Source organism: Perca flavescens, chromosome 9, assembly GCF_004354835.1.
Source record: "Perca flavescens isolate YP-PL-M2 chromosome 9, PFLA_1.0, whole genome shotgun sequence".
In the NCBI taxonomy this organism is placed as follows: domain Eukaryota; kingdom Metazoa; phylum Chordata; class Actinopteri; order Perciformes; family Percidae; genus Perca; species Perca flavescens.
Genome location: NC_041339.1, coordinates 35,368,061 through 35,388,248, shown reverse-complemented (window position 1 = coordinate 35,388,248; position 20,188 = coordinate 35,368,061). Strand labels below are relative to the sequence as shown.

At 38.8% G+C, this 20,188-nt stretch overlaps 1 protein-coding gene across 7 annotated transcripts in view; it reads left to right on the top strand.

The window, feature by feature from the left end:
- prrx1b (paired related homeobox 1b) overlaps positions 1-20,188 on the top strand; it is a 37,397-nt gene that overhangs the window by 3,310 nt on the left and 13,899 nt on the right. For 6 of the 7 annotated variants that reach the window (XM_028587250.1, XM_028587253.1, XM_028587251.1 and 3 more), the window contains exons 1-2: positions 371-1,108; positions 14,134-14,309. In XM_028587250.1, the coding sequence (XP_028443051.1) occupies positions 862-1,108; positions 14,134-14,309 (423 nt within the window). In that variant the 5' untranslated portion in view covers positions 371-861. Of the gene's footprint in view, positions 1-370; positions 1,109-14,133; positions 14,310-20,188 lie in introns of those variants that run through there. The other variant, XM_028587252.1, reaches the window with a different exon arrangement.

Genomic DNA, 20,188 nt, shown 5'->3' with positions numbered 1-20,188 from the left:
GAGAGAGAGAGAGAGAGAGAGAGAGATGGAGAGACCCCCCCCCTCCTAACAAAACACCTAGAACAATAGGTTGCTGAAAATATGTAAACATGTCATAGCTAAAACTCTGAGAGGGAGAGAGATTTTCTGTTATTTACATATTTATAATGTGTACAATTTAACAATTAAATAAAGTGCTGATGCATTAAAATCTTTGTTTAAAAAGACATCCAGTAAAATCGTGAGAGAGAGAGAGAGAGAGAGAGAGAGAGAGAGAGAGAGAGAGAGAGAGAGAGAGAGAGAGAGAGAGCGCCTGGAGGTGCGGCAGTAACGTCCTGCCTCCCCGCGCCTAGCTGCCGCTCAGCCTGCTGTGCGCGCACACGGAGCTTTGCGCATCTGGTCGTCATCAGCAGCAGCAGCTCCTCCTGCTCAGATGTGACTCAGCCAGAGTGGGAAGACAGCTTCTTCTTCTTCTTCTGCTCAGAGGACTTCTGTGAAAAACTTCTTCAAAACTTGTCTCTCTCCGGCAGCAGCAGCAGGACGCGCTGATTTTTTTCTCTTGTTTTGGCGTTGACGCGCGCCGCCGGATGGATTGTGTTTAGGGGTTTGTTGGGGAAAAAAGCAGCCGCAGGCGAGGAGAAAACTTTGCTGAAGTTTGTTTAAGCCCTGCGCGGCTAATCTGGATGTGAACAGACCCGAGTTCTGCTCGGAAGAACCGGAGTCTCTCTCTCTCTCTCTCTCTCTCTCTCTCTCTCTCTCTCTCTCTCTCTCTCTCTGTGGCCGGTTTGTGGAGGCGCGGATCTTGTTGGCTCGCTTGTGATTCTTCCCTTTCTTCTTCTTATTACCGCACCGTTTCTTTCCGCTGTTCCCCCACTTTGCGTCATGACTTCTAGCTATGCACATGTAATGGACAGGCAAGCATCGCTATCAAACCGCCTGGAGAGCCCGATCACGTCTAACCTGGACAACCTACAAGCCAAAAAGAACTTCTCGGTCAGCCACCTGTTGGATCTGGAAGAGGCCGGGGAAATGGTCGGCACCCAGGCGGACGAGAGCATCGGGGAGGCGGGGAGGAGTATGCTGGAGTCCCCGGGGCTCACCAGCGGGAGCGACACGACCCAGCAGGAGAGTAAGTTTAAAACAAATAATAATAATAATAAATAAAGAAAAAAAGGAACTGGAACTGAGCAGAAGAGGTCAACACTTTCATAACTTTTACATCTCGTAAACTAAATATTAGAACTCCTCTCTGGTGTGTTTGAGTGCAGAATGTGAAGACAACGAGTTTAAGTCTCGAGCTGTGGAAAACCATGCAAAATGTCCCAGGAATGTAGTTCTAATGAGCAGCTGAAGACTAAAGTCATTTGTTTTCATTATGTTTTCTGGCGTGTGTCCGCGTGCCGGAGAGCGCATGAATGGAGCTGTGCAGAAAGCAGCAGCAGCAGCCGCGCGCATGGAAGGAATCCTTTAGTGAGTTTTGGCAATGCATCATCCCTGACGGCCTCCCCCTCCACTCGGCCATTAATTCACCATTAACACTTTGATGTCAGTGAGGTATGGTGATGTTGGTGGACATGGTCAGTGAACTCGGGGGGGCCATAAATCTCTCTCTCATGACCTAAACGAGGCCACATTTTTCGAGTGAAAAAATGTTTAAATACTAAGAGTCACACACCATTAATGCGTCACAAATGTGCTAGTTTCGCGATAAGCATCTGTATTAATTTAATGGATGACACAATAATTATATATATTCTTTTTTCGCTCATCATTCCTCCGTGTGTGTTTGCGCAAAAGTGAGGCCGATCCAAGCCGCGTTTGGTGCGCTAAGAAGCGGATACTCTTCGCTGAGCTTGCCGCTGACGCCCCAGACTGAAAACCACAGAGCTAATATTTCCAACTTTATTGTATTAAAATGTGCCGTTACGTGCCTAAAACGCCGATAAACTCGTCGCTCTCCAAACGCACCGTTGAGAGAGTAAATAAACTCTCCCCCCTCCTCCTCCTCCTCTTCCTCATCTCCTCTGCCGCGGCTGACAGAAACGTTACAGGCTTTAATGGGTGTTATTGTTAGTTTTTTAAAAGGCTAAAAATCGTGTGAGAAATATGCGGGAGGAAGTGGCCGGGTCACGTCGTTAATTCACGGTTATTTTCGGCCTGTCAAACACGTTCAGAATGTCGGCGCCTAAATCATTTGTCATAATTACCGCGCGTGTCCTCGCGCACACAATTAAGGAATCAAATAACAGCATCTCAGATGGATCGTATCTTAAACCGACTTTAAAATGAATCAGTCATGTTTTGATGAGTAGAGATATTTGGCGCTTTTATTGCGTAATGTTGAGGAAAGAGCAAAATTCAGAAATAATAATGACGTTTTGGAGCCTCTACTCGCGTGATTAACGTTTAGTTTTTGTGATTTACTGACAGAAATGTGAAAGCAACAGTTATGACTTTTAAACTGACTTTTATTATTGATAAAAAAATTATTTTATCAAGTTGAGGAACGAGATTTACGCACGATTCAAGAATAATGAATAACTGAGCCTCTGATCGTGTAATGGACATTTAGTTTTTATGATTTTCTGACGGAAACGTGAAAGCAACATATGCTCTGAATGACTTTGGGCATTTTTTTTAGCCTATTTCATTTCACAAATCGCCATCAATTTAGGCTATACATCTTGGAAATACTACAAAAACAAAACATGTCAAAGTAAAATACAAAACATGAGCCTATCGTCGTGTATTTAACATTTGCTTTTTCTGATTTACTGAGAGAAACGTGAACGCAACAGTTGCTCTGAATACCTTTAGGCATTTTAAATTAATTTCACAAATCGCCATCAATACGAGGCTACATCATGGAGATACTACACGACTAAAACAACATTTCAAAATAAAATAGCAAACATTTGAAGGTATTTCTGTGGCCCATTATGTTAGGGATCAGTAACAGGAGGACTAAATCACTTTGACTGATCGCTGCTAATAACATCAGCCTAATAATCTCACGTGCACGGTGTTGGCCACTCACAGCTGCAGGATGATGGTGATGATGATGATGATGATGATGAGGGGAATGGCTTTGATTGGCTGCTGTAAATGTCACCCTGCACGTTTAATTAGACGCTTTCTGGGACCAGACCGCCGCTCTGCACGCGACACACACAGTTCTCTATTTGGGATATTTGGATTTTATATTTGTTTTCCACTTGAAAGAAAACTCCCACTCGGAGCTGCCAGCCAGGACCAAACTGGGATCTCATTCTAAACTCCTTATATATCTTTTTATAAATCAAAACAATTTTCCTGTTTACCTCGGGTCAAACCAAAACCAATTTCCAAACCGTGTCCTGACTAAACTTTGACATGTCTGTTATAATCCAGCAACATAATATACGTTTTTTTTTTTTTTTTTTTTTTTTTTTTTTTTTTAACTAAAATTATGTATAATTTCATATAAATTAGGTGTATTGACCATGATTTAAAAAAACGGTGTTAACGGAGAATTGGGGGATCGTTTGTATAAACTGTATAAACTGAACTGGCAACACAGACCGGGTCAGTTTGAAGCTGAGAGGACACGACCGTGCGTGCTCGAGGGAGGACACCAGATGATAGACAGATTCAACTTTATTGTCAGTGTGCAGAGTACAAAGACAACGAAATGCAGTTTGCGTCCAACCAGAAGTGCAAAAAAAGAGCAGAAAAGTGCAATGTGATATACAAAGTATAGACAGGACAAGAAATCTAGTGCAGTGAAGACAGTAGTGGACAGTTGGTTTATAGAAGGTAGTTTAGAGTAATATAAATTAAATATAAATATGTGCAGTGTATCAGCAGTTACTGTAATGTGTATGCAATGTAATATGAACAATGTATAAACAACAACAGTAACATTATAATAGTAGGAAGAATAATATAGATATATGCAGTGTAAAAACAGAAAATATAAGAAAAACAGAATATAGAATAATATAGAATGTTTTTTTTTAGCTATATTTTGCTAACTAATCTTGCATGGGAAACCTGCAGTGCCACGTTTTCACATGTGTAAAGAAAGAGAGATTTCAAACAGCTCAAGTCAAATATTGCATTAAGATATATTCAATATCAATATCTTTTTTTATTTTGTCATGTCACCGTTTTTATGCATAACATCGTGCCCTTTATTTACTTCTAAAGGACCCATTTAAGCATAGGTACAATTTTATATATATATATATATATATATATATATATATATATATATATATATTAAGTCAAATAAAGTCGTCTTTATGTATAAAGCCCATTTAAAACAACATAAGGAGGCAGATATAGAAGACGCAGACAGACCAGACACATCAAAACAGCAAGTTCTAGGAGAGAATGAATCAAATCAGTAATAGTGATATTAAAAAGAACAGTGTAGGGAATTGAAATGAGAGGCTTTAAAATGAGAAAAGAGGTTTTTAGATTTGATTTAAAATGTAAAATTGTGGAAAAATGTATGGTTTAATGTGATTTTAATAGGAAAAAGATCGGTCACATGGGGTTTTGAGGCTTGACTCAGGGACTGAGAGGAAGACCATAACTCATAGGCATAATTTACAAAGTAGGGGATGGGGTAGTTAAACCAGTGGCCAGTGCAACCCCCCCAAATATCTAATAATAATTTCCTCTACATAAATAAAGACATTTGCATCATAAATTGACGCAGAAAAGGCACAAGTTGTTGCAGAAAAAAAGTCACCAGAAAGCAGGAAATGATATGATTGCTCAACAGTGGTGATCCCAAACCCGCCTCCATGTTGAACACAAAGTTGTGCCTTTACCATAACTGACTTTAAGACATTGTAATATGTATTATCATGTCAGTGACACAGTCCCCTCTCCCAGCAGACAGACACACTTTTCTCCGTTTGTTGCGTCACCAAAACAGACGCTCGGACTAATGAAGTGCGTCATGATTTTTATTTTAACCTCGAGCCTGTAAAACTGCTGCTTTCTTTCCTACCTTTTTTTTTTTTTCGGGGGGGTTGGTTGATTGGTTGGTTGGGGGAGTATGCGCGGTCTCTGGTCAACCATGTGCGGCTGCATTTGGCCTTTACAGCCGCACTTTACACACACACACACACACACACACACACACACACACACACACACACACACACACACACACACACACACACACACACACATCAAATTGAGGAAACAAGATGGAAGGCAGAGGAGAGATTTGTATTTCACCTCAGCTGAAAAATGGTTCCTCAAAAACCACAAATGTACAATCTGTCGTTTATTTAAGGCATCTCGTCTTTATGTAAAGTAGAGCTATCTTTAGGTTCAGTTTGGGGGAGGGATCTCCACTGTTGAGCAAAATTGAAATTTGGAGCATATCCTATCATTTCCTGCATTCTGGTGACATTTTCTGCAACAACTTGTGCCTTTTCTGCATCAATTTATGACGCAAATGTCTTTATTTATGTAAAGGAAATTATAATTGTTTTTTGGGTTGGGTTGCATTGGCCAGTTTTGATTATTGGTGGGATTGTAACCCCCCCATCCCCCCTGTAAATTACACTTATATATATATAAGTGTAATTTTATATATATGTATATATATATATATGTATATATGTATGTATGTATGTATGTATATATATGTATGTGTGTATATATATATATATATATATATATATATATATATATATATATATATATATATATATATATATATATATATAATGTATGTGTATATATATAATGTATGTGTATATATATATATATAATGTATATGTGTATATATATATATATATATATATATATATATATATATATATATATGTATGTATGTATGTATGTATGTATGTATGTATATATATATGTATGTATATATATATATATATATATATATATATATATATATATATAATGTATGTGTATATATATAATGTATGTGTATATATATATATATAATGTATGTGTGTGTATATATATATATATATATATATGTATATGTATGTAAAGTAGCGCTCAGTTTAACACACAGAGGCGGGGTCTAGGTCTGTTCTCTACTGCGGTCATTTCTGCTATTAAGAGGGAAACATTGTTCTTTCTTTGGGAATGTTCTGCATATAGCAAGCAAATAAAGAGCTGAGTTTAGCACACAGAGGCGGGCTTTCTTCTAATATTTTTTTACACAATTTTCTGCATAAAGCAGATACTGCAGGTACATGTTTAGATGAAAAGGTATGGCAGGAGAACACGTTAGAATCCAAAAACACAAACAGAAATGCACCTTTTGAAACTTGAACTCATCTGACAAGTTTGACTTTGCAGATTTAGATTTTGCAGGCCAAACTTATTGCATTCATTCAATTTTTTTTTCTTGTGTTTTAATTGTTTTAATCTGTTGTTGTTCCACCCTGAGGGGGGGTCAGGACCCCCGCAGAGGGGGAGGCAAGATAAACCCCAGAGGTCAAAAAAAGGATTAACAGGATTAGGAGAAGGGGGAAAAAAAAAAAGAATCTGCTTTACCAAAATGCTGTTTGCTTTTTCCTGATTGTATTTTTTAATCTTTAGTTAAGTCTGAATATATATGAAGTGATTTTCTAAAAGGCATCCCTACGTCCCCAAACACCCCCAACTAAATAAACCAAATGGAGAACCGTTCATACAGCCCACGATGAAATCAAGACAAATACTGAAATAGAACTTTCACTTGAGTAAAACTAAACTAAAGCATAAAACGTCAAACATAAATCCATAAATACTTTCCACGTTCCTGTATTTGTGCATACAAACCACAAAAAAAGCAGAAATATTCAGGGACATAATACACGATGCACAGGTGGGACCAAATAAAGCCTGAGGTCCACCAAAACGCTGAAATATTTCAATGATTAAAAATCAATATAATAAAAAAAAAACCACAAGGGGTGAAAAAATATTATTGACACCACTTTTTTTTTAATGTTCCTTTAATATATTTTTCTTGACGTTTTCTACCCTCTCCCCCAGCTACCGCCAGTATATACACACCTTAAACCAACTTATTACCACGAGTTTTACAGTCATTTTTTAAAATTCATGGTCAATAAACTTCATTTATATGATTTTATACCTAATTTATTGTTATTTTTTTTTTTAAGATTATTTTTTGGGGGGCTTTTTCCCTTTATTATAGAATAGAATATCTATATTGTCATTGTAACAGATACAATGAAATTAACTGCAGTCCTTGTCAGTGCCAAACATCTATGAGGTAATATATACCTAAATAAATACATAGTAAAAAAAAAGCTACTACTGCAAACATATTATATTAATGCTTAAAACACGCAGTGACAGTGGACAGGCTAGAAAGGGGGAGAGAGATGGGGGACGACTTACTGGGCGAGCTACAGGCCGCCCCATTTTATACCAAATTCCTGAGTTAAAAAGCAGAAATTATGAAATATTTTGACAATTAAGTTAAAATCCGAGGAAGACTTTTGTCAGAGTTTAGTCAGGAAATGGTTTTTAAACAATTTTTTTCTTCTTCCAAATGCTGTAAAATATAATATAACATCCAGAATTCAATGATATTGTGAAAAATGTTGTATTGAACCAATTGGGCAATTTGGTTAAAAGAAACCCATATTCTTTGTGTAAAATACTGAGAACAACAGGAGGGTTAAGACTTCAGCCAACCAATGACGAGGCACAGTCTGCTGTTATTAAATCCAGGCTATCAACATAATATATATTCTATATTTAATAACTACATTTAGGAGGAGTGATATTATGTATCTTGATACACGATTGACATGCAATTTAGGAAGTTATATTCATAGAAGATAATACATTATAGATAATATTTCAGAATGAATGACCTCATCTGTTTGCGGTTCTTAATGTAGACCGGCCACTTAATGACCATCACCGCTGTATATTCTATATTTTCCAAGTACATTTCGGAGGAATGCATCGTCTGCATTTCACCCGTCCTAACCACCTAAGAGCTAGGGCTGCACGATATATCGATTTCTTTTTTTTAATCTTCATCGCAATATCAACTGGCGCAATAAACACATCGCGAAAGGCTGCGACGTATCGCAATACACACTCAGAGATATTTTGTGTTAGTTGAAAGAAAATATCAGTGAAAACTGCACTTTAAAATGTTCTTTTTTTTGGTGATGCCTTTTATATTTAATTCAATGTTCAATTTGTTCAAGGGAAGCATGAAAAAATGATTTCCTCTCATTTGGTATAAATTCAACAAGCAATTGGTTGTATTTTAGCAGAATACTGAAAGCTGCAGAACTGAATACAGTTTAATATCTGTTTATTTATCGCAAGTAACATCATTATTGGGATATTCGACAACGTTATCGCATATTTTCCTCATATCGTGCAGCCCTGATAGATAGATAGATAGATAGATAGATAGATCGATCGATTGATCGATCCCGTCCCGCTCACTGATTTAACACGTGTGTTTTCCTCTGTTAATTAAAATTAGACCTGTTTTCAAAATAAAATGATATCAGTTTAATGGGTTTCTTCAATCTAATTGCCCCCAAAATAACAGGAAGGCGTGTGTGTACGTTGGGTTCCATACAACGTTCTGCGCAGGTAAAGTTAATCATTAGGTGCCATTGAGTTTTGGGCGTTTTATATTTAATTGTATTGCATTTTGAGAGAAAAAAATGAAATGGTTTTAAAACAGCATCCAGTCATTGATCATCCATCAACATCCTCTGATGAAAGTAATTCATCATTTCCTGCTTTTTCTAAACTCAAAAATGAGGCATAATGTCATTTCAATTAGGTTTATTGACCATGAATTTAAAAAAATATATTTTTTCAATTTTGACGACAAGTTGACGGCCAATAGGAAGGCAACGCGAGGGTTAAAAACATTTCTACATCACTTCTAGAGCTGATAGAAAATGACTTCAGTAAACAGTTCTATGATTCAATTAAAAAGAACCAGAATGGGTTTTGTTTCACACAAAAATGATGTTAATTTTCTTTCAATTTTTCTGTAGCTTTTTTTCTCCTATAGCAAAAAACTGAATAGGTTGATTTGCGGTCCCAAGTAGATTTATTTTAAGGGTTGATCTTTCCTGTAAATTTAAGGATAAGAAGAGTTTACACTCTCAGCTGATTGGCTGAGATTGCAGGGGAAGCTGTTCTCTCAGTGTGTGTGTGTGTGTGATCACTGTCTTTTTCTCTGTGAAAAAAGACAGTGTGTGTGTGTGTGTGAGTGTGGATGATCAGTCTTTTTCTCTGTGAAAAGACAGTGTGTGTGTATGTGTGTGTCTCTCTGTGTGTGTGTGTGTGTGTGTGTGTGTGTGTGTGTGTGTGTGTGTGTGTGGATGATCACAACCTTTTTCTCTGTGAAAAGTCTTTGTGTGTGTGTGTGTGTGTGTGTGTGTGTGTGTGTGTGTGTGGATGATCACAACCTTTTCTCTGTGAAAAGTCTGTGTGTGTGTGTGTGTGTGTGTGTGTGTGTGTGTGTGTGTGTGTGTGTGGATGGTCACAGCCTTTTTCTCTGTGAAAAGACTGTTTGTGTGTGTGTGTGTGTGTGTGTGTGTGTGTGTGTGGATGATCACAACCTTTTTCTCTGTGAAAAGTCTGTGTGTGTGTGTGTGTGTGTGTGTGTGTGTGTGTGTGTGTGTGTGTGTGTGTGTGGGGATGATCACAGCCTTTTTCTCCCAGTGAAAGTGTGATTTTGTGGTCTTGTTGGTTCCTTCCACCCTGCAGGAGCATTTCTTCTGAACATTTAGACACACGATGCATCTGGAAGGTGCAACGTGGATTATATATTTCTGTTGTTTGTGTGCTGTTACGAGTGTCTGTCTGTCAGATCCTTTGGCTGCAGCGTCGAGGAACAAGTGGTGTGTATGTGGTGCCGATCCAGGAATTATTTCCAAGGATCTTTAAATGTAAATGTAAATGGACTGTTTTTATGAAGCGCTTTTCTAGTCTTAACGACTATTCAAAGCGCTTTAAAGAGTCAGTAACATATATCCTACAAATGTGTTATTACTTCGTCTTCTTGTGCACACTGTGGCTCCGTCTGCATTTCTCTGTTTTACTTAGATCATTTCTTTAGATAGATCTAAATAAAATAGAGAAATATGGAGCCACTTGTTTCTTAATTTCAAGTTTACTTCCAGTGATCACTACTACTCTTTGTGTTTGCGTTCATTTGTTAATATATTAAATTTAACTTTTATTATCTCCGCCAGCGAGGCACTGTTTTCGGTTCGGTTTGTCTTGACTGTCGGCAGGATTACGGAAAAACCACTTCCCTGATTTTCATGAGACTTGGTGTAAGGGTGTAGCACGGGCCGAGGAAGAACGCCTAAATTATTGTTCTGTATTTATTTATTTATTTATCTGTAATTATTGTATTGCTGCTACGTCGTGAGATATAGGGCACGGCCTTGGTGGAGGTCTGCGCTCTCCGAGTGTCTTGTAGTTTGTCTGTCTCTGACATTTCGGCCTCCGCAATGAAGATGAATAAGATTTAGTTGCACAAAACTTCACTGAGTATAATCCACAGAGCACACTGTCTCAGAGTAGATGGATTCTTGTAATGAGCACCGCACATGTGTCTTTTATTTTGATCTTTTGGCTGAACACAGCGATGAGGCTGGGCATTTTTTGTTGCACTTCATTATTATCAAAGGGCACTGAGACTGAAAGTAATCCTTATAAAAGTAAACAGGTCAAATGAGGGTGAATACAGAAACATTATTAAAGGAAATACTGTAAGACAGATGAACAACTTACTTTTTAACCGTGGGAGAGATTTCTATTTTAGTCCGTCCACATCAGATAAAAATGGTTGCCATAAGAGAGATAGAACTTTTCAGCAGAGCCTTTAATGGTGTACTTTTTTCTAGGTGGAGAAATTGCAAACAGAATCCAGTGGATATTGGATGGTGGAGATAGTTGCTTCCAATTTAACAGGATAAGGCGTCTTGGCAGGACATTTCTTTGACATTTTCACTGTCATTTTGTGTATTTTCTTTTCTTAGGACTATTTTTTTGGGGCATGTTTGTCTTAAAATGATAGTGTGGGATTGAGAGACAGACAGGAAGTAGAGAGAGAGAGAGAGAGAGAGAGAGAGAGAGAGAGAGAGAGAGAGAGAGAGAGAGAGAGAGAGAGAGAGAGAGAGAGAGAGAGAGAGAGAGAGAGAGAGAGAGAGATGCAACTAAGGTTGAAGTTCAGGTTGAAAATAGGGATGTTGTAGTTTATGTGCTACGCCACAGCGAGGGCCGCCACTTTGAATCGGTAGAAATCTGCTTCCAAACACACAGAGGATTGTGTACTCAGTGGTGTAGTCTACGTGTATACGCAGGTTTACGCAGTATACCCTCTAAGAAAGCTCCAGGATTTCCATAAACCCACTTAAAAATACCCAATGACACGCAAAAACATACTTTATACATTATATTTTAGATATATTTTGAATTGTCATCTGTTTTTCTTCTTCACATAAGCTAAATAAAGGGATCTCCACTGTAAATTGGTGCATAAAAGTATATCCGAATACAGGAAATGAAGTTGTTGATGCTCAAAACTTCCTTGGGGGAGGACACCCAGACCCCCCCTCCCCCACTAAAATAATTTAAGTTGCATCAGACAGACAGATTCAAATCAACGTTGTATTTTGCTTGTTTTGAAGAATTGCCATCAGCGTATGAAGAGTTATTGATATATATATATATATAAATGTGTAAGCAGTATTTCAATGCTCCTTCAAAGTGACCGGTATCCTATTGGGTTGAATATCTTACTATTACTATTACTCAGGCAGAAGTATAGATACTAGGGTTAAGGCCGCGCGCCACAGGGGGCCTATCGTGCACTACCCCACCTCCACAAAAAAAAACATTTTTCTAAAGACCATAATGACTATAATGTTAATGTCCAACCATTTCAAAAGATTCTTCCAGGTTCGGCCAGGGATGTAGAACGGTTGGCTGGTCTTCCTGGCTACCAACCTCCTCGCTGGTGATTGGTTGGGACATTTCGCTCGAGTTCTCTTGAGTCTCTACCACGGACTTCTTCGTACTAGGCTACAGACGTCTGGCTATTTGTGATTTGTGTCATGTGCAGGTGCGATGGAAAACCAATAGGGTGTATGCCAATGGTAAATTGTATATGGTATATGTTTATATTTCTCATCCGACCACAATCAAATTCAATTTATCCTGATGGCGCGATTTATCGGGATGGTTTTGTTTTTTTTTTGGGTTTTTTTAACGATGACCAGCTTAACTGAAATAGGACTAACGAGGCTATTTTTAAAATGTAAGGTGTAGAAAGTACAGATAATTGCGTGATAATGTAAGTAGTAGTAAAAAGTCTGCTGTAAAATAATTACTCCAGTAAAGTATAGATACCCAAATCTTCGTTAGTTGACCACTCTGTTTCTGATCGAGGTCTGAAGCAGCAAACGCAGCGCTTTCTAGCCGGGGAGAGGACTTCGCTTCCCAGGAAAAACTAAAGACTTTCACCCAGGAAACGCGTGTTTGTTCCTCGGGAGTCTTAACCCTCATGTTGTCCTCAAGCCAAATTTGACCCGTTTTCAATGTACCTACATCCTAAATTTGGGTTTCTTTCAACCAAAGTGCCTAAATATAACATGAATGGTTCAAAAAAATTTAAATGGTTTCAAAACAGTAACGTTATACTGACCAAACTTTGACCTAAAGTATACCCGTCTGTGATTATCCACTCACACACATCTTCTGATCTTAACAATTAGTCAGAATATTACATAATTTCAGCTTTTTTTAAAACTCAGAAGTTAGGTATAATTTCTTATAAATGAAGTTTGTTGACCATTGAATTCCAACAAGAAGTGGAAAACCAGTGGTAACAAGTTGGAATGAAGTTGGCTAAGATGTAACGCAGAATTGGGTGATAATTTATACTTTATGTTTCATAAACAGGTAACGTTAAAACAGACCGAGGGACAACACAAGGGTTAAAATCCAAACCACGATCTTTTTCCTAAAGTTAGTCGGTTTTGGTGTCTAAACTGAACTGTCGTCGAGGCTTGCAATCACTTGTTGTCGGCTAAACTCAACTAGCAACGACTGCTGAAACGACCCAACAGCACGGAGCTCTGTGACCGGGCGTCAGACACCTCTTTTCAAAAGATATCATATGAATTGGTGTGCATACATTTGCGTACGATATCGTACCAAACCTTTAATCAGAATGCGTTGTTTTATGGTAGGCCTACTAGGGGTGGGGAAAAAAAATCAATACAGCACAGTATCGCGATATTTTTCGTGGCAATACTGTATCAATACACAGATGCCAAGTATCGATCTTTTATGATATATGTGTTGGTCAGTCTGTCTGCTTGACAATCCCATTTTGGAGCAATAAAATTGAAGTGAGATAAACAGACAGAGAAATGTATCTTTTTAGATAAAACAGATGTTGACAAAAGTTTCCTTTGGGGACATCATTTGAAGTTGGAAAAAAGGTAATACATTGCAATATATCGCAGAATATTGCAAAATGTTTAAAATCTCAATAATATCGTATCGTGACATAAGTATCGTGATGATATCGTATCGTGAGGCCTCTGGTGATTCCCACCCCTAAGGCCTACTAGTCTTGCATCGCCAGACCTTCCTCCACAGCGCCGCACAGGAGGGTCTGGCTAGTCCACACAGCATTCTGGGATGGGAGAAAAAACTATATATTTGGTTTATTGGCATTTCTTTAAACCAATCACAATCGTCTTGGGGCGGGGCTAAACACTGGGAAAAGCCGCGGTGCCTCTGGAAATTAACCACTGGAAGGATCTTGTTTTGGTGGAACGTGTACGTTCAAAAGTAGTTTTAGTTGTGCAACAGAAAACTCAGATTGGACAGATAGTCTAGCTAGCTGTCTGGATTTACCCTGCAGAGATCTGAGGAGCAGTTAACCATAGTCCTCACAAATCCACCAGAGGTTAGAACGCCAACACAAAGAAAGAGGAAGGAGACGGACATCTGGACGACAATATGGGACATCCGGCGGCACCGGAGCGATATGAAACTTGGTTGCCAATAGAGACTGTAGGCCTACCTTCTCTGTAGCTACAAACTAAAAGGCCCTCGCAGATGTTCTAAAAGCTCCTCTTCCTCCTCCCCTTGTAGATGAACAGATGAACACGGAGGAGAAAAAGAAGAGGAAGCAGCGCAGGAACAGGACCACCTTCAACAGCAGCCAGCTTCAGGCTCTGGAGCGAGTGTTCGAGAGGACACACTACCCCGACGCCTTCGTCAGAGAGGACCTGGCCCGCCGCGTCAACCTCACCGAGGCCAGAGTCCAGGTGAGCAAAACAACAACACATTCAGGGACTTTTAGGTGTGTCACTACCCGATGTGAGTCGAGTGCAGATGTGAGTTGCGCATGCGTCACTTTGCGACAATTGCTGTTAGCCACAGAATGAGATAGGCACATTACATAGCAGTAATTTATTATTTAGCGTAAGGCATCACATTTTCATGGTGTGATCCCTGATATCAGTTCTAGATTAAAGGCTGAAGTAGCCGACGAGAACCTGCTTACGAGAGACTTTGGTAATGTCAATACAATAAAAATGGACCTACATAACGAAGTTGGTTCACTGCTGGCTAGAAGTTAGCAATCAGACACAACAAAGGCTGTCACTTGAATGGTGTTTTGAACTAATGTTGGCAATCAAACAATCATAGATAGCTAAACCTTTTTTTGAAATGATTTCCATCTTCTGTTATTGTTTGTAATGAGAAGAGTTTATTATTTTATGGATTTGAAAAATTTGAGTATGACACGGATCCGAATCCCTTGGCGTTATGCCATAAACCGTTTAAATCTGAGCATGCGCAACTCACATCAGCACTTGACTCGCATCGGGTTCCTTTTGAAACGTGCTACTGGAGGTTTTTCCTCCAGTAGCAGTGATAGCTTTAACCTTTGATCATAGAAAAAGAAGCTATAAAAGTCATCAGATTTGAAAAAAAGCTGCATCATGAAGTAGGAAGAGACCTGTGGGCATTAAACTACTTTAGGGACACCGAAATAACCGGATATTTATAGAGACACGGACACAGACACTGCTTTATTTGGTACAGCAAAAATCATTCTTGACGGGGCGCCCTGGTAGCTCACCTGGTCGAGCATGCGCCCCATGTACTAAGGCTCAGTCCTTACCGCAGCGGTCCGGTTCGATTCCAACCCGTGGCCCTTTACTGCAAGTCATTTCTCCTCTCTCTCCCCCATTCCTGTCTACAACTGTCCTATCAATTAAAGGCAAAACCAAAAAAAGATTGTTGGGTCTTTGGCACCCTGTGGGACCCGTTAATGATTTAATAAATGATTCATCAATCAATCAACATTTACTTATATAACCCTTTACAGCAGGGGTGTCAAACATACGGCCCGTGGGCCAGAACTGGCCCGCCAAAGGGTCCAATCAGGCCCTGGAAGTAATTCATTCCAATTCCAAATGTACCACTTCAATCTCAGAGAATATCCGAGTTCTTTTTCCGTAAATTTACGACTTTAATCTTAGAGTTTTTTCTCTGAATATTACCCCTTTCTTTATTTTTTTTTTTTTTTTTTTCCTACAACGGCCGTAGAACGCTGACAGAAACTCTGTGGCAGATAAAGTTTCTGATCTTTCTGGAGTGGTGGTCTGGCCCACTTGAGATCAAATAAGGGGGGATGTGGCCCGTGAACTATAATGAGTTTGACACCCCTGCTTTACAGCAACTAGCAGGTTTGTAAAGTGCTTAACATCTAGGACCAAGAATAAAAACATAACGCACAGTAAGATCAGAAAAGGTAACATAAAAGCAGGAGGAAGAAAGGGGAAAATGTCACAGCGCTATTATGTATTCAAAGTCATTCTAAAAAAATAAGTTTTGAGGGTCTGTAACAGTGTGAATGTCCGGTGGGAAAGCTGTTCCAAAGTCTCGGGGGCAGCAACTGTAAAAGCGTGATCAGCCCCATGGTTTGCACCTCGACTTTGGGACTTCTAAAATAAGCTCATTGGATGACCACAGTGATCCGTTGTTCTCACGAAGGGTTAAGAGTTATGAACAGCTGAGTTTGTTTGTTTGTGTGTTTGATCAACAGAGCAGCAGAACCAGCCGGTTATTGGAGAGAAGTTTTCTTAGAAACCGGAGCACATGTAGTCCCAAAACAGGACACGTCTTCCTCCATCATCTGTTAGCTCTTACACTTTTACATTCAATCCTACTTATCAGGACATATTAACCAGCCTGTGTGTGTGTGTGTGTGTGTGTGTGTGTGTGTTTATGAAGAACCCATGACACTACCCACTACCAAGGGCATAACTTTGGGTTCAATTGGAGGGGGTGAGGGGTAGAGATCTCCAACTATCTAGGGAGGTCCCAGGACATGTATGCCTTTTGCTTTTTAATAAATCGATAAAAACATTGAAATAATTGTCGAAAAAAAACTCGAAAAAAGCGTCCAAAGGCGACAAATGTTGTAAAAAGGGCCACAGACTTAGAAAGAATTGTCCAAAAAAAGCTCAAAAAGGAAGACAAAAACGTCCAAACAATTGTAAAAAAAACAAACTTGAAAACGGCGACAAAAATGTTTAATAAATTGTCCAAAGAAAACTCAAAAAAGGCGACAAAAACTCAGAAAAAAAAAAGCAAAAGGAACAAAACCTTCGGCTTTATTTGGCATATTGACATACAGTATACCCAACGTTTTTGGCAGGGGGTTTAAGTGTCCTTTCCCCAAGAAATTGTGAAGTTTCTTAATTAAAAAAAATGCAATTTGTGTCTCCTTTTGGTGCTTTCTGTTTAGGACCGTTATTATCACTATATCAGTGTCTGAAACGTTGGAAAAGCTAGAGCAGATAATACATAAATAACCCTCAAAAAGCTTAAAGACGTCCAAATACAGTCATTAGATCGGAGGAAAGTCTTTCCGTTACACTCATTCGGCTTAGTTGCTGCACCTGAACCTCATAATGGCGGGGAAATCCCTGCTATTCACATGTTTATGTTTTGTATAAGGAGCTGATAAGAACGTGTCAGCGCCTCACAAACACACTCACATGATCTCTGATGGAGGGGAGTCTGGGAGCACTTTTGGAAACTCCCCAAAGGGGCTGGATGTGATCACCAAAGTGGATGTAATGATGTCTAATTTCCTCAGCGGTTTACAGATCAGTGATAAACGCCAAATGTGCAACACATGACGGCGGCAGCAGAACAGGAGCTAAATATGACGCAGTCATTGGCATAATGAGTGATATCACTCAGCCGAAATAATCTAGTTATGTTCTAAATGCAACTGGAGGTTTTTACTGATATTTGTCTTTGGGAAATTGTAGTAATGGGCATAGTTGGTCGATTACAACCCCCTCAATAATCAAAACTGGGCTTTTTCCTAATTTTTTGTTCCTTTTCAATGTTTTTGCTGCTTTTTAAAAAATGTTCCTGAAAATTGCTGCTTTTTTCTGAGTTTTTGTCACCTTTTTTTAGGTTTCTGCACAATTTTTTCAAAATTTTTGTCGCTGTTTTCAAGGTTTTTTTTGGACGTTTTTGTCATCCTTATTGAGTTTCTTTTTTTGACAATTTCTTTGAAGTCTGTGGAGCTTTTTTTGACAAATCTTTCAATGTTTTTATCGTTTTTAAAAAGAAATACAGGCGTACATGTCCCGGGAGCTCCCTAGATCTCAACCCCCCACCCCCAAATGTATAACCCAAAGTTACATCCTTGGTAGTTGGTAGTGTCATGGGTTCTTAATCCAGACACACACACACACACACACACATGTATATAGTGTCTTAACTGTGCACCTTACCCCCCCTTATTTCATGTTTTTTATAGATATATATATATATATATAATTTTATTTTATTTATTTTTTTTACGTATATGTTGGCACTGGGAAAGGAGTTGCTTTTAATCTCATTGTACATGTGTATAGTGACAATAAAAGGCATTCTATTCTACACACACACACACACACATGGGTGTAGATTTAACATCCTCGTTAATATTTAGAATACCCTCCAATTAAAATAGGAAGACTTTTATTCCCACAAACTATTAGAACTGCTAGACTCCCAACGACGCAACAATGCCTCCGGTGAAGTAGGAGCAGTCTGCAAACTCAACAGCATCGGTTACGATCTGACATGAAAAGGAAAGAAGGTGAATCAACTCTGCACCTCTTCAGCCATAGACGTAATTTATATTACATTTGTACGTTTTTGTCATGTGTTTGTTGCTTTTATCGGATAATTTTTTCACATTTTTTTTAGGTTTTTTTTGGGGGGAAATTTTAGGGCTTTTTCCAATTCAAATTTTTTTTGCATTTACATTTGCATTCACATGCACTGGGGTAGACGCTCCATATTCATGCTCCATCTTGCAATACGTTAGCCGGTAAGGGACATACAGGACATACTGCTCCGCCTTTCGTGTTTTCGCTGTCACATGATAAACTCCCAGGCGCTGCTAATGCTGCTAATGGGTATCGTAGCCCGGCGAGTTTGAAGAAGGAAACATGGAGGACCACATGTATTCAAAATCCAAAATTTCAGGAACAGGAGTCTTCTTCTTCGCCCAGAAAAAGCAAAAGGAGATTGAAAAAAGCAAAAGCCCGGCTTTGAAGTGTTTAGGCTACCGTAGCTGTAATACCTACTTTGAACTGCGTGGCGTCAGAGAGTTGATTGCGATATATGATCTCAACGCTAGACAGGAGAAATTCCCCTTTAATCATTTTTATTTGTCAAGAACAATACATACAGGCATTGTTACATCTAAAGTGAAACCAATGCAATGTGTGTAGGACTTCTAGGCACAGGCAAACTTGCAGTTCTTGTCCTTGGTTTGGCTTTTAGGAATGACACGCATGGAACAACACTATAAAATAGACATACAAACTAACAACTGTAGCAGACAACCATGCAGTCACAGATGCATAAAAACGGTAAAGCGACCACGAAGTGGCAGCCATGTACAGTACACTCATAAAGACCAACGATACAACCGACTGAGGCGGCAATCTAGATGGTTCAAAGCCGACAATTAAAGCAAACAGTCACATAAATACATTAACCCTCCTGATGTCCTCGGGTCAAATTTGACCCATTTTCTAAAAGTGTCTACATCAGAAATTTGGGTTTCTTTCAGTCAAATTGCCTAAAATGAACATGGTTGGTTCTATGAAATGCTCATGTCAAGTAAAATGAAGGATCAGTTCACTACTTTCATTGACTTTTGGGTGTTTTATTCAATTTTATAGCATATTTCTGCTTTTTAAACTCAAAAGTTAGGTTTATTGACCCTGAATTCTAAGAATAAGTGTAAAACTTGTGGTATAAGTTGGTAGTAGTGGGGGGAAAAGCGTCTAACGTAAAAGTGACAAAAATATAGAAAAATTACATGTGACAATCAGTCAAACAAAGCGACAAAGCAAGTAGATTCTTCATGTACACTGTGTCTCCACTGTCACTTTCAAATCAAGACAAAAATGCCTGAAAAACTGTAAAAAATATGATTAAAAAAAAGACACTGTCACTCACAAAAATAAATAGAAATATATTCTTTTCTCACCCTGTGGCACCTAACTATGTAATAAAATGCCCTGACTGAATTGACATATATCCAGTAAGAATCACTGTTGACTCAGATGGAAAAGAACATTTTATTGAGATTGAACCAGTGGTGTAGTCTACGTGATACGCAAGTTTACGCAGTATACCCTCTAAGAAAGCTCCAGGATTTCCATATACCCACTTAAAAATTCCCAATGACACGCAACAACATACTTTCCATTATATTTTTGATATATTTTGAATTGTCATCTCTGTTTTTCTTCTTCACATAGGATGAATAAAGGGATTTCCATCGTAAATTGGTGAATAAAAGTGTGTCAGAATACAGGAAATGAAGTCGTTAATGCTCAAAACTTCCCTGGAGGAGGACACCCAAATATAGCCCCCCTCCCTCAAAGGCAAATTCTGGCCAATATACAGTACAGTATACCCACTACAATACATTAGACTACACCACTGGATTGAATCGATTGTTTAGTGTAAAGTCTTTTCTGATCCTAAGATCCACTCTGGTGTAACGGACGATCCTTAGCTCAGCGGCCAATCAGCACGGCTGTGGGCGGGCTCAGAGACTTCACTTTGACGCGTGTTTGCCCGGTAACACCATACCACTTAC